General features: G+C 44.2%; 1 protein-coding gene across 3 annotated transcripts in view; it reads right to left on the bottom strand.

Annotated features, from left to right (window-relative positions):
- LOC121293122 (structural maintenance of chromosomes protein 1B-like) overlaps positions 1–15,197 on the bottom strand; it is a 185,253-nt gene that overhangs the window by 47,936 nt on the left and 122,120 nt on the right. Inside the window, exon 18 of one of the 3 annotated variants that reach the window (XM_041215814.1) lies at positions 2,033–2,175. In XM_041215814.1, the coding sequence (XP_041071748.1) occupies positions 2,033–2,175 (143 nt within the window). Of the gene's footprint in view, positions 1–2,011; positions 2,176–15,197 lie in introns of all 3 variants that reach the window. The other 2 variants (XM_041215815.1, XM_041215816.1) reach the window with 2 other exon arrangements.

The raw sequence follows: 15,197 nt of genomic DNA on the forward strand, positions 1-15,197 counted from the left end.
AATTGGGAAATTAGGTTCAGAGATAGGTCAGTAGAAATGCATTTCAGCAGAGATTTCACAACACTCAGCAAAGATACATTGCAGTGAGAAAGAAAGACTCTGGGGGAAAACGCACTATCTGTAGCTAACTAAGAAAATTAAAGAAAGTATCAAATTGAAAGAAAAAGTGTTCAATTCCACGAAGGTTAGTGGTAGGTTAGAAGATTGGACAGAATATAAAAAAAGGCATAAAAAATGACTAAAAGAATAATGAGGGAGAAATTAGAGTACCAGAGAAAGCTAGCTGGAAATTTAAAAGCAGAGAGTAAGAGTTTCTACTTACATTTTTATTTTTTAAATACCTGTAAAGTGAACATTGGTCCTCCAGAGGGAGAGTTGGAGGAATTAATATTGGAAGATGAGGAAATGGATGAATTGTACAATTGAACATAAATTGGATATAAATAACATCCCAGAAATAATTGTGAATTAAGAGGTGAAAGGCAGGCAGGAACTTAAAACAATTACAATCACCAGGGAAAGGCTACTAAAAACTAGAACTAAAAGCTGACAACTTCCCAGATCCTGATGGACTTCATCCCAGGGTCTTAAAAGAAGTGACTTTTGAGATACTAGATGTATTGGTTTAAATTTTCCAAAATTTCTTAGGGCAGGATCTTCTGGTTGGCGAGCGAGCCAGAAGATCCTGCCCTAAGAAATTTTGGAAAATTTAAACCAATACATCTAGAGGGGCCCACTCACCGACTCGTAAAATGACGTGGGATGACATCGGGTGTAACTCCCGACCTCACCCCGTGTCATTTCCATTTTCAGGTCAGTGGGGCCGCAGCCGAATCAGCTGCGCGCTCGCCAACCTGTCAACAACCTATTGAGACCATTGAAAAAGTAATTAACATCATTAATAATGGGAGAGACCTGAGCTAGGGGACACAATTTAAAAATAAGGGGTCTCCTATTTAAGATGGAGATGAGGAGAATTTTTTTTCTTTCAGAGGTTCGTGAGTCTATGGAACTCTCTTTCCCAGAGAGTGGTAGAGACAGGGTTTTTGAATATTTTTAAGGCAGAGGTAGATAGATTCTTGACTAACAAGGGAATCAAAAGGTACCTAGGTTAGGCAGGACAGTGGCGTTGAGATCAAAATCAGATAACCATGGTCTTATTGAATGGTGCAGCAGGCTAGAGGGGCTGAATGGTCTTCTCCTGCTCCTAATTTGTATGTTTGTACACGGCTTTACCATCATTATCCACATCCCAAGAATAAATAAGTTTGAGATGTCACTAGGTATCACTGTGTTAAACTGTACAAAATATCATAAAATGTTAAGTGCATTGCCATAATCCTCCCTGGCCACTGCATGGACACTAAACATAGCTCAATGAACAGCTCCAGCTGTGCAGGTTCTACAATTACTAAAAACAAAAAAACTGCGGATGCTGGAAATCCAAAACAAAAACAGAATTACCTGGAAAAACTCAGCAGGTCTGGCAGCATCGGCGGAGAAGAAAAGAGTTGACGTTTCGAGTACTCATGACCCTTCGACAGAACTTGTCGACAGAAGTTCTGTCGAAGGGTCATGAGGACTCAACGTCAACTCTACAATTGCTAGGCTGTTTACAAATCAATTGTGGTTGATACTGAATAGTAGATATATGTATTCCCATACTTAGCTCTTGGTAATGGCTTTCAACAATTATTGTCTGCATTTTCAGAGTTTCATCATTAGCTCTGCAGTGGTCTGGTGCCTTCAGCATGGCTACATATTACAACTTGTGACATATTTACTATTAAATGCAGTGTGACAAAGCACACTGATACTTATGAACTACTTAATCAAGTTCTGTGCGTGATAGGCTTTGGCAAGACCTGCCTGTTATGAGCTTTACTCCTCCTGCAAGGTACTCAGCGACAGGTTTAGGCCAGGGCTCTCCCTCCCTGCTACTATGTGGCTCCCCAGCTGAAACAACTCACAACTAAACATTCACAGATCACAGATCATTCTGAAAGTAAACATGAAAAAAATTCTACCTCACTAATTTCTTCCAGCTTGCCTTGGAGGAGTTCAATCTGTACATTTTGGACTTTACAGGCGAGTAGAAGATTGTGCCTCTCCAGCCTTTTATGCTCTATTGAAGTTTCCACAGATACATACTCCTTCTGAAGCTTTGAAAGCTCCCTGGACAGAAACAACACACTGTCATTTTTTGTTTACATTCCAGCTAACAGTGTTGATTTTACAATTGTGTCAAAACACAAAGGGAAATTTACCACTCAAGTGCTATTGGTCAAACAAAAGTGTTCATGCTTATCAGAGAGACCATGCACTATATCTGCTCTTGTGATGGACTGATTATTGAAAAGGCAAAATCTGAAATGGGGAGTACTTTTTGTTCAATCATATCTCAAAATAACATACTTATTGTGATTTTAAAAAACGGAATCTAGGCTACACTGGCAGAGAAGTAACTTGCAACGACTCTGGTGAAAGGTAATGCAGGGCCTTCTGCTTCAGGGAAGATTCTACTGGTTGGTAAGCTAAACTTACACTGTCTTTTGTCCTCTTTGAGTGTTGCATAGAACCCTTTACTGAGTCCATCAGGAAGGATCTGGGCACAAGAGGAGTGACGATCCCAGGCAGTGGAGGCACTCAAGTCAAAGCCTCCCTGTACATGGACGATGTCGCCATCTTCTGTTCGAACTGGCCTCAGGAGCTAAGGTAAATCGTGGGAAGAGTGAGGCCATGTTCTTTGGGAACTGGGCTGACTGATCCTTTGTCCCCTTTACTGTCGGGTCAGACGGCCTGAAGGTGCTGGGGATATGGTTTGGAGGGACCAGGGCTAGAATTGGAAACCGGAAGGAGCGAGTGTTTATGTGGAAAGAAAACTGGGCATGTGGGAGTGACGCTTCCTCTCCATTGTGGGTAAGAACCTGGTCAGCAGGTGTGAGGCACTCTCGCTGTTGCTGTACGTGGCGCAGGTCTGGCCCATTCCTCACTCCTGCGCGATGGTGATCACCTGAGCTATCTTTCACTTTATCTGGAGGTCGAAAATGGATCGTGTCTGCAGGGACGTGATGTACAAGCCTCTAGATAAAGGGGGAAAAAACATGCTCAACATCAACCTCATCCCGATGGCTACCTTTGTGTGTGGCTGCATCAAGCTGTGTGTAGACCCTTGGTACGCAAACACCAAGTGTCACTATGTGCTGAGGTTCTACCTGTCCCCAATGCTGCGAAGGATGGGTCTGGCCACGCTGTGGCGGAACGCTCCAAGTAGTTGGACCATGCCATACCACCTATCCCTCCTGGAAGAATTTATGCAGAGAAACACTTTTGACCACAAGTCCATCAGGCAGTGGTCGGCACATAATGTCCTAGAGGCCCTGCAGGAAAAAGAGATGGTCGGCCCTGTGGGATGGTTCCCCGAGCTGTCAAAGTCATTTGGCAGAATGCCTCATCGCCAGAATTTTCCAACAAGCACCAAGACGTATCTTGGCTGGTGGTGAGAAGGGTCCTCCCTGTCAGATCCTTCCTACACGCCAAGAGTCTCACTCCCTCTGCATGCTGCCCTTGGGGTGGCTGTGGTGGGGAAAAGACTGTTGTTCACCTCCCTATGGAATGTGCCTTTACACAGAAATTCTGGAGAGGTGCAGTGGTTTTTGTCAAAGGTTCATCCTAAGCAGTTCAGTGAAACAGGACTCTGTGCGCTACGAGCTGTTCCCAGAGAGATACACAGAGACAAACATCAACTGCAGCTGGAGGATCATCAACTCGGTGAAAGATGCTCTTTGGTCTGCCCAAAACCTGATGGTCTTCCAGTGCAAAGAGTTGTCCTCAAGCGAGTGTTGCAGAATGGCACATTCGAATGTCCAGGACTATATGCTGAGGGATGCACTAAAGTTTGGGGCAGCAGCCACAAAGATGCAGTGGGGAAAGGTCTCTGTCTAAGGCCTTGCTGCAATAGTGCACCGAGGGGCTAGGAATTGTATAGACCCCTCCGGTTGTATGACCCAGAAGGAACGTATGCAGTGAAAACTACCTGTGTCACAACTGTATTGAAGCACCTCGGAGTGCAACATGATCTCTGTCAATAGCTTGAATACCATTGCATTGTCTGACTGTCTGTAATGACCATGTTGAGATATCTGTATGTTCATTGATTGTATTGAAGCACCTCATGATCTAGGTGGAAAAGTTGAATCTGATTGCACTTTTGTGATCGCCATTTTGAAATGTTTTGTAATGTTCTTTCAGATATTTTATGAAAGTATATAAAGTATATTTTTCCAAAAACAAGCATGCTACAAAAAATCCAATAAGATCAGTTGCTGTAAATTCAGCGATTAAATGAACTTCTTGAAAATGATGCAACCTATTTATTAACAATAGTTAACAAATATGTTAACTATTGTTAACAATGTTAAAAAAAATATGTACAGTTTAAAATATCAGAACAAGCTGCCTATTTACAGAAGGGATAGATAGGAAGACCATTGGCCTGGGTGGCTTTGTTATAGTCCAAAACATTTAACAATGTCCCAAGCAATTTCTGTAATTCAAGGGATTATTAAATGATACAAAGTGACGGAATCAATGAGAAAGAAATCTCCATTATTATTTATTTCTGGGTAAAAGTATGGAAACTAACTTGTTGAAGATTGCTGAATGCAGGGCTTCATAATCAAAAGCAGATTCTCTCACTACCATCTTCTCAATGGCAATTAGGGATGGGCAACAAATGCTGGCTTTGTCAATGATGCTCACATCCCATTAAGGAATAAACAAAAAAATAAGTTTGGTGATGCAAGGTGTGCAGGCTCTTTCTTGTGCTTCTCTGGCTGCCATCACAAAAACTGACAGCATAGCTTTCTGACCAAAAGACAGTTAAAAGATTAAACCACTACATCCCGGAGATTCTGCTTGGTAGTTTTTCTCTTTTTTAGTGCGATCTCCCCGAAATCAATGCAAATGATTGCGGTTTTTAAGTGCAACTTGAGTTCCTGCCATGTTTGGACCTAACTTAAAAAATATTGTGTTAGAAGTGAGTTGCACGCACCAAACTGGCCACACGCCAGGATGACTTAATCACCATTGGAGGTTTCTACTAATTGCAATCATTTGCAGGCCTTTGAGGAGGACCTAAAATTTTAATTGCTTTTTTTGGGTGCAAGGACACTAATAGGAACATTTTTAAAGCTTTTGAATATATATTAAATTTATTAAGAAATTGATTGCTGTACCTCAACATTGCTAGGAAATTTTTAAGTCAGTTTCAGTCATGTATATTTGAGTTATTCATAGGTGATGGATTGAATCTCATTAAAATGTTTTTTTCTTAAATAAACCCATTTTCAGCTGCATTAATCAAATTGCACAATTATCACTCTTAAATATATCAAGGAATATTTTTAAAACCATCAACAAAATCAAAATAGAATCTATATGGGTGGAAATAAAAGATAATAAAGGATCCATTACACTAATAGGTGTAGTTTACAGATCACTTAAAATGGAAGAGAAGTAGAGAAGGCTTATGCAGGCAAATTAGGCCATTGAGTGAAAAACAGAATAATAATCACAGGGATTTCAACTACCTCAATATTACTTGGAAAGAAGAGGTAGATAAAGGGATATGGGAATGGAGTTCCTACAATGCCCAGGACTCCTTTCTAACCCAATATGTAAAAAGCCCAACAAGGGAAGAGTCGCTACTGCATCTAGTAATAGGGAATGCACCAGAACAGATAAGAGACGTATAAGTAGGGAAACAGCCAAGAAATAGTGACCATAATATAATACATTTTAAGATGATGATAGAAAAGGACACAAATATGATGAAAACCAAGTTATTAAATGGGAGAAAAGCTGATTTTGAAGGGCCAAGAATAGAACTTGGGAAAATAAAATGAAAAAATATTTTGGAAAACAACAATGTAGATGAATAATGGGAAACATTTAAAATGGTGCTATACAGAGTGCAGGAAAAATATATTCATTAAAAGGAAAGAACAAACTAAACACCAGTGGAACTTGACGGATGAATTAAGACATAAGGGAACAACTGAGGGGTAGGAAACAGACTTACATTTAAGTGCCTAGATAGCAGAGCAGTGCAGGATAAGAGGGAAGATGAAGCGATTAGGAAAGAAGTTAAACAAAACAATTGGGAAGGCAAAGAGGAACTATGAAATTAAGTTATCAATAAGCATGAAACAAAATAGTAAAATATTTTACAGGCATATCAATAAAAAAAGGAAGGCTGTGTTGAGAATAGACCATTAAGGGATTAACAGGATGACACCACAGCTAACTATAAAGAAATGGCAGAAATATTAAAAAATTATTTTGCTTCAGTATTTATGAGGGTGATAGAATAGGTAGACATGACATTGAATGATGAGATGAGCAATAAGATAAGAGCATTTAAAATAAAATGAGTGGGATGTATGAAATAAACAAACAGAGGAAAAAATCCCTGGTCCGAATGGATTGCATCCACATATTTTTAAAAAATCTGGGGAGAGAAAGCAGAGGCAGTATTACTTATATTTAATAATTCATCAGAATAAGGTGTTAATGCAGAGGATTGGCGGATAGCTAATGTTTTCATATTTTTAAGAAAGGAGAGAGAAAAGGACCAGGAAATTATAGACCAGTCAGCTCAACGTCAGTGGTAGGAAAAGTAATGTCACTCTTACCAAGGAAGAGTGTCGAAGAACATCTAAAAATGAGAAATATAACAATGGGTAGATTTGTCCCAAATTTGCACAAAGTGCGGTAGCAGGCTGGTAAAATGACATTTTACCCGCCAGCTGCAATGGCGGCTTTTCACGCCATATTGTCCCAAACCCCCGCATTAATTATGCATTCCCGGGAAACACGCTGTTTCTATGGCTGGTGGGCTCTCATTCGCCCGCCACGCCATCACCTCGTCGTTCCATCAGGCTGGGCGTCATATTTAAAGCCCAACCGCATGCACGCATCTCAGTGCTTCCAGCCCACGACTACTGCAGGAAGATGTCCACGAATGGCAAAAAGACTGCAGCCCCCAAGTTTAATGATGCGCCACGGAAATGGCTTTTGGATGCCATGGAGGCTCGCCGCGATGTCCTCTACCACCACTCTGGCTGCAGGATGGGCAGTGATGTGACCAAACAGGCTTGGGAGTCGGTGGCAGCAATGGTCAGTGCCAACGTCCTTCGAAAGAGGACAGCTACTCAGTGCCGCAAGAGGATGAACGATCTCCTCCATTTCGCCAGGGTAAGTCACTCTTCTCAACACACTCAACTCACAAACCCATCACAAATCCAAAGGACCCTCACTCACTGCCAGTTCAAGGGACATCACCATTCATTCTCTCACACACACCTTCATTGTCCTCAGCCAGTCCATGGGACCACTCACCACCTACACATGCTAGGCATACTTATCATCTGGCCTGGCAGGCGTCCTGCTTACACTCTTCATCTTTATTCAGGTAGGAAAAGTTGGCACACAAGGAGAGGTCGCAGATCGGTGGAGGAACGCCTGAAATCAAGGTCTTCACAGACTTAGAAAGCAGCGCCATCCAGCGGGCCAATGATGATCTGGACCATTCCTGTGCTGCACATTCAGGCGAGAATCCATTAAGTTATTTGCACTGCAGTGCAGTTGGTCTTAATGGCCTGATCCTTGCAGAGGCATGCCAAAAGGGAAGGTTGATTGAGGGCCACAGCTGCTGCACAGAAGCAACATGGACCCTACATGCCCCAATGTTCCCAGTACTGGTCATCGCATACAAGGCACCATGCTAACAGTCATGATATAAGTACAAGGACTGGGTCTCGAAATTTATCTTCTAGGCTACTGCAGGAAAACTGACAATGATCTGACCAAGGGTTACAGCACATGTGTCTATTGGGCCTAATGAATACCCTCGTTGTGAATGTACAAGGCAGCTGACAACCTCCAGGATGCAATCAGCTGCAAGGGGTGGCCTGGGAATTCCATGTATGCACTGAGAGCAGGTCAATGGCTAGAGACTGGGTTCCTGCCTTGGCAATGATGGCAGACCATTCAAGGAGAACTGCCATTGATTGCTTGATTGTATCTATTCATAGGTACAAGGAGAAGTGCAGAACGCAGGCTCTACACAATGCTGTCTTGTTGGTGGTATTATGGATACATATCTCTACGAACTATATTTTTTTTTAATTAGAAGGGCATTGAATTATTTGGACACTTTCTTGGGAACTGAGTTTTTTTTAAAGTTCACTGTGAATTGCAAGTAAACTGCCTTTTCCAAGAAGTCACATGGCTTCAGCTAAATGAGCAGCAAGGCACCTGAGAAGATAAGAAGTATTTGTTTATTTGGACTCTAAAAGCTACAGAAAAAAACTACTGTTTTCAGAGGCTGAGAGTCCCTGGTGCTTTTCTGGAAACCACCTGACTGAGATGAGTTTCTGTTTTGAACTTGATTTTTGGACTCAGTTTGGGAATAAACCCAAAGGAGCAGGTTGCCCAACTTGCTCCCTCCTTGCCTTGTCTGAAATTCAGTGTAGTTATCAGTATCCAACCAGAAATCCTCATCCCAGTATAACTCATCTGTATTCGAAAACCTGAGACGAGAGAGAGATCCCAAGGGCATTGATCCCACTCTGTTCTCCTCCACGCTGAAGATCCTTTGCAAAGAACTTCCAGACAACTACTGGGACCAGCGATCCGTCTTCATAAGCAGGAATACCAGATCAACAGCGTCAAAACTCTTCAAACTTTATCTTTTTTCATAAAGTTTACCCATTGGCCAAAAGAGCCTATTTGTTTTGTTCTTTATGTGTGTGTGTGTGTGTGTGTGTTGGGATTTAAAGTCATACTTCTGGATTGCAAATTTTATGTTAACCAGTTTTTGCAACTTGTGTTTAGAAATAAGTTTTGTTTCATAATAAATCAATTATTCTGAGTTTATTTGAAAGAAGCCTGGTTTATGACTCTTTTATTCTGGTTGTAACAATAGCGAAAGTAAACATTGGCCATTTTGATGAGTGAATAAAACATTTACGCTTATTGTGCGACCTGTGGAGTAGTGGGGCTAGAGAAGCTGTGCACTTCTCCCATCCCGATTGTAACAGTAGATATGATAAGGAGGAGGAGAAGAAGGACCCGTCACTGATTGGCCCGGCTCTGACAAGAACATCACCTGGAGCAGGCAGTGCTAACTGGGTCCCAGGAAGACCCAGATGCTCCCGAGGAAGGGCATCATCCAAGAAGACATTTGGCATGACCAAGGGTCTACTCATACCACGAGATGAGTGAAAGGCAATGCCGCAGACGACGTTGCTTATCTGGGCATGTGGTAGTGCATATTTGCAACCTTTTCCGTGATGATCTCATGCAGTGAGGAGGGCATACCATGCCGAAGCTCTGAATGTTACCACTGCACTAAATGTTTTCACCGCAGGATGCTTCCAGGTTTCCACTGGGGACCTTTGCAGAATCTTGTAATCAGCCACACATAAATGTTTAAGGGAGTTGAAAGATGCCCTTTCCAGTAAATCTCACTGTAACATGCAGTTCCGCATGAATGAAGCAAGCCAGGTTGCCATAGCTGTGGGATTCGCTGTGATCTCAGGTTTTCCGCAGGTGCAGGGTGCCATCGACTGCACACATATGGCCTTGAGATTTCTATGGCAGCAGCTTGCAAGATTCATTAACTGAAAAGGATTTTACTTTCTCAGCGTGCAGATTATTTGTGACCACCAAAAGCAGGTCCTGCATTTATGTGCCAGTTACCCAGGGACTCTCATGACTCTTACATCAAGCCACTCCCAGGTGCCGCAGATCTTTGAAGTGCCTCGACACTTAGAGGGTTGGCTCCTTGGTACTCCCAGAAGGCATGGTTAATGACGCCCATCCGTTGCCCACTGAGTGCATCTGAGGAGAAGTACAGTGCAGCACATTCCACCATAAGGTCTATGATTGAGCAAACCATTGACCTCCTGAAGATGTGCTTCCGATGTTTGGACCAGTCGGGCGGGGCTCTCCAATACTCATCACAGAGGGTATCCTGCATCATTGTTTCTTGCTGTGCCATACACAAACCTACGCTGCAAAGGGGGGGGTGATTTCCCTGAGAGAGACATTGAGGGGCGAGATGTCTCCTTGGACAAGGAGGGAGTAGAAGGGGATGACTCTGATGAGGGAGAAGATTCAGATAAGACACATTAGGATGCCGTTGCAGAGGCACAACGCAGAAGACGTGCCTGTGACAACCTCATAGCCACGAGATTCCAGGGGGAAGAAGGTCTTGACTAGTTTTCACAATCAAGACACTGTAGCAGGGCATGCTACAACACCATTGTTGTGAACATAAATATCTCAGGGAAAGGCAGATATCTCACAATGATCATGGAAGCAGCTTTAATCACCTTCTGCCCTAACAATGGGGTCATCCTTGGAATGCATAGTAACTTGGCAACATGTGGCCGCGGTGGAATGTGGACTGCACTCCCTCAGTGCGTGTCCTGAAGCAGCCCCACATAGCACAATCCTTTCAAGCATAGTGTCACCAAATTAGTGGGCATGGCAGCTTTCAAGTGGCTGCAAAGGTGATTCAAACATGGATGCACTCATGTCAGTATGTCACCAGCTTAGTTATGCAGCCTGAACCAAAAAGACAATCTTCAGTGGTCTGTGCTCAAGAGGGAGCAGCATCCGGGGACTTCCATGTCTCCCATCGCCAGCTCTGATGGATGTGGAGCGGAGAGGCATCATCCTGTTACTGCCCTCCAAAACCCCTCACACAAATGGACGCAGTGACCTGCAAATCTACATCATTATTCCTCACCAGGACAATGGTTTGTTTGTTTACTAATACTCAGGAGCCTGACATTTTTCTGTCCTGGATGACCTTTGCATTATGGAGAAATGTGGCCCAGTCAGTACTGATGCATCAGTCAATGACAAGTTCTTCCCTCTTGGAGCCTGCTGGGGACTTGGGAGATGGTAAAAGCATCACTATCAGAGCATGCCAGTCCTCAGCATGATCCAGCTCACAAAGGCCTGTCCTTTCCTTATAGCCCAAGTCAATGAGTGCACTGTCATGCAATGAATTCCAAACAGAGTTGTCCCTTTACACAAGGATAACAAGAAGCACCGCTAAGCAGCCACCTAAGAACAATGTAAAATCACAACAGGGAATGAGATGGTTTCACCAAGATAAGCATAGACCTCTGGCATCAAACACTTGAACCCCTCGCAGACTTTGAGATTTTCCCAGGTGATCCTTACTTCCTTCATTGAGCATCATGAATGGGAGAGTGGGGACTAAACATGGATGGGCATTCAGCCTTAAAGTGGGAATGATCGCAAGCTGCAGGGTGGCATGGAAGCCTGAGATGTTCGACTTTTGATATCACTTTTTCCAAATTCTCACTGTCATAAAGTAAATACCATTGCAAGCTACGCTTTGGGGAAACCATGGCATTGTTCATAGCGACAACTAATTTTGCCATCCACAAAAACCAGTGATCAGTGAGACAGCAGCAGGATAATCAATAAGCCTGATGAGTGACTCTCCCACACCCAAATGATGTCTGCCTAGGACTTAAGGGTGACAGGTATATTGGCCAGCCATCATGGTCACATAATATGTGCATTTGCTGATGGCACAGAAGTGGAAATAAAGGCTGCTCATTGTGCTGTGATTGTGTGGGAATCAATCTAACATAAGTTCCAAATGGAGGTTCTTTTGTGGGGGGCCAGAGGAGGAGCATGTTTCACCCCTGAATGCATGCAGAACATTGCATCACTTCGGCCTGAATTTTTATCTTGTTAGGTGGGTGCGCGCCTGACCCGAACAAGCATAAATTGATGCATGATGCAGCCGGGTGAGCGTCCCGACATCATCGCATGCTCGTGCGATATCTCGGTCGGCGGGTGCACGCTGGAGTCGGCAGTGCGCTTGCCGACAAAAACAGGCCTATTAGGGCCATTGAAGTACCATTAAATGTAATTTTCCGCTGCCCGTCCAACTTTACAGTTGGCAGGCAAGCGGAAAGGCCAAGCAGCCTTTGGACTTTTTAGGAAACCTCATCCACAGGCGGGATAAGGTTTCCAACAGCAATTAAAAATAATATAACATTAATAACATGTCCCTGCTCACGTGTTTTGTAACATTTTTACATTCTTTATTTTTGATTTTTTTTATATCCTCAGCTTCCTGAGACAGCTCTGTGCCTCAGGGAACTTTTCCTGCACACGCTTGCACGCATGCGCCAAGTTCCTTGCTCGTCTTTCTCCCCGCTACCCGCGCCACACACACACAGGCAGCGCTGAGCACTGCAGCACTCATTTCATGCTGGGCGGGCCTTAATTGGCCCCCGTTGAGGGCAAAATTCTGCCCTTAAACATCCATTGAATCCATGAGACTTGGAGAAGGAATAGAGAAGAATAAATTTACAAAAGTGCAAAGTATATACAAAGAGTGAACATATGGCCACCAGTATGTGTTCAATACTTTTTAATTTTTCTAACCTTACCTCTATGTTTAGGTGCAGCCCAGATATGGGCAGCAGAGGTGGAGGCAGCCTGCTGACTGCAATGCCCTGTTGTAGATGACTTCGACAGGTATCCTCTGGAGGCCTGAGGCTTTTAGGCCCCTGACCTGCTTAAGAGTCTCCTGCTCTGGGGAAGGTGTGCCCTTCTTGACCTGACCTGCTGCAGGTGGTGGGGTCACTGGCAAAGGAAAGTTGAAGCAGCAGGGCACCCTTGGGGTGTTCTGGCTGGCACCCCTCCCCATTATGGGCGCCAGATGGCCCCTCTCAGACTCGAGGAGAAGAGGCACCTGGAGGAAGGTTGAGGTGCCCGTCCCTCTCTCACCTAGCCACTGCTGGAACGCACCCATGGCTGGAGTGATGGTATGCAGGTCGAGTGCAAATCCAGCAGAAACTGTGTGTTCTGCTGGACCTGGCGCCTCTATCCTTCTCATAAAGACTTTGATGAGCTTGCATGCCAGAGCCACAGCATCAGAGAGAATGCTGACAGACTCCTCCACCATTTGTCCCATTCTGTTGACAGCCTCTGACAACTCTGCCTGTTGTTCCCCAGTCTCTCTATGCATCTCCAACATCTGTTCTAGGGCTGATTGCAGATGCTCATTATTGGACTTGGACTCATAAGGGGCACCAGGCCAGCTCAACAGTGTTAGAAACGTCGGCTGTTACTGTTGTGGACTCGTGTCTGTGAGGTGATCATCTGATAATGAACTCAAGCCTACTCCAGAACTGGTCCTATCGAGGTATGTCTATCTGTGCTGGCGGGGGGGTGGGGGTGCAAGTGAATGCAATGGCAGTTGTGCAGGTGCAGGACCCTCTTATTCAAAGGACAAAGAGAACAAAGAAAAGTACAGCACAGGACAGGCCCTTCAGCCGTCCAAGCCCGCGCCGATCATAATGCCCGTCAACTAAAACATTTTGCACTTCCAGGGTCCGTATCCCTCTAATCCCATCCTATTCATGTATTTGTCAAGCTGCCTCTTAAACACCACTATCATACCTGCTTCCACCCCCTCCTCTGGCAGCAAATTCCAGACATTCACTACCCTCTGCGTAAAAAACCTGCCCTGCACATCTCCTCTATAGTTTTCTCCTCTCACCTTAAATCTATGTCCCCTAGTAATTGACTCTTCCACCCTGGGAAAAAGCTTCTGACTATCTACTCTGTCCATGCCACTCAATTTTGTAAACTTCTATCAAGTCGCCCCTCAATCTCCATCGCTCTATTGAGAACAATCTGAGTTTCTCCAACCTCTCCTCATAGCTAATAACCTCCAGACCAGGCAGCATCCTGGTAAACCTCCTCTTCACCCTCTCCAAAGCCTCCATATCCTTCTGGTAATGTGGCGACCAGAATTGCTCGCAATATTCCAAGTGTGGCCTAACCAAGGTTCCATACAGCTGCAGCATGACTTCCCAGCTTTTATACTCAATACCCCTGCCAATGAAGGCAAGCATGCCATATGACTTACTGACTACCTTATCCACCTGCATTGCTACTTTCAGTGACCTGTGGACCTGTACACCCAGATCCCTCTGCCCGTCAATGCACTTAAGGGTTCTGCTATTTACTTTATAATTCCTGCCTGTATTAGACCTTCCAAAATGTATTAGCTCGCATTTGTCCAGATTAAACTCCATCCGCCCAAGTCTCCAGCCGATCTATATCCCACTGTATCCTTTGACAATCCTCTTCACTATCTGCAACTCCTCTAACCTTAGTGTCGTCTGCAAACTTACTAATTAGCCCAGTTACATTTTCCTCCAAATCCTTTACGTATACTGCAAACAGCAAAGGTCCCAGCACCGATCCCTGCGGAATTCCACTAGTCACAGCTCTCCATTCAGAAAAGCACCCTTCCACTGCTACCCTTTGTCTTCTAAGACCAAGCCAATTCTGTATCCATCTTGCCAGCTCACCTCTGATCTCGTGCGACTTTACCTTTTGTACCAGTTTGCCATGAGGGACCTTGTCAAAGGCCTTACTGAAATCCATGTAGATAACATCCACTGCCCTTCTATCATCGATCATCTTTGTCACTTCCTCGAAAAACTCGATCAAGTTAATGAGACACGACCTCCCCTTCACAAAACCATGCTGCCTCTCACTAATATGCCCATTTGCTTCCAAATGATAGTAAATCCTGTCACGAAGGATCTTCTCCAATAATTTCCCTACCATTGACGTAAGGCTCACTGGCCTGTAATTTCCTGGATTATCCCTGCTACCCTTCTTAAACAATGGAACAACAATGGCCATTCTTCAGTCCTCTGGGACCTCACCCCGTTGCCAGTGAGGGTACAAAGATTTCTGTCAAGGCCCCAGCAATCTCCTCCCTTGCCTCCCTTAGTACTCTCGGGTAGATCCCATCTGGCCCTGGGAACTTATCCACCTTAATATTCTTCAAGACGCCTAACACCTCTTTTTTGATCTCAACATGATCCAGGCTATCTACACTCTTCCCTAGACAAACTGACCTTCTCTTTGGTGAATACTGATGAGAAGTATTCATTTAGTATCTCTCCCATTTCTTCTGGCTCCACACACAGATTCGCACCTCTGTCCCTGAGTGGGCCTACCCTTTCCCTGGCTACCCTCTTGCTTTTTACATATGTATAAAAGGCCTTGGGATTTTCCTTAATCCTGGTTGCTAGTGACTTTTTGTGACC

The sequence above is a fragment of the Carcharodon carcharias genome, chromosome 21 (assembly GCF_017639515.1).
Source record: "Carcharodon carcharias isolate sCarCar2 chromosome 21, sCarCar2.pri, whole genome shotgun sequence".
Classification (NCBI taxonomy): domain Eukaryota; kingdom Metazoa; phylum Chordata; class Chondrichthyes; order Lamniformes; family Lamnidae; genus Carcharodon; species Carcharodon carcharias.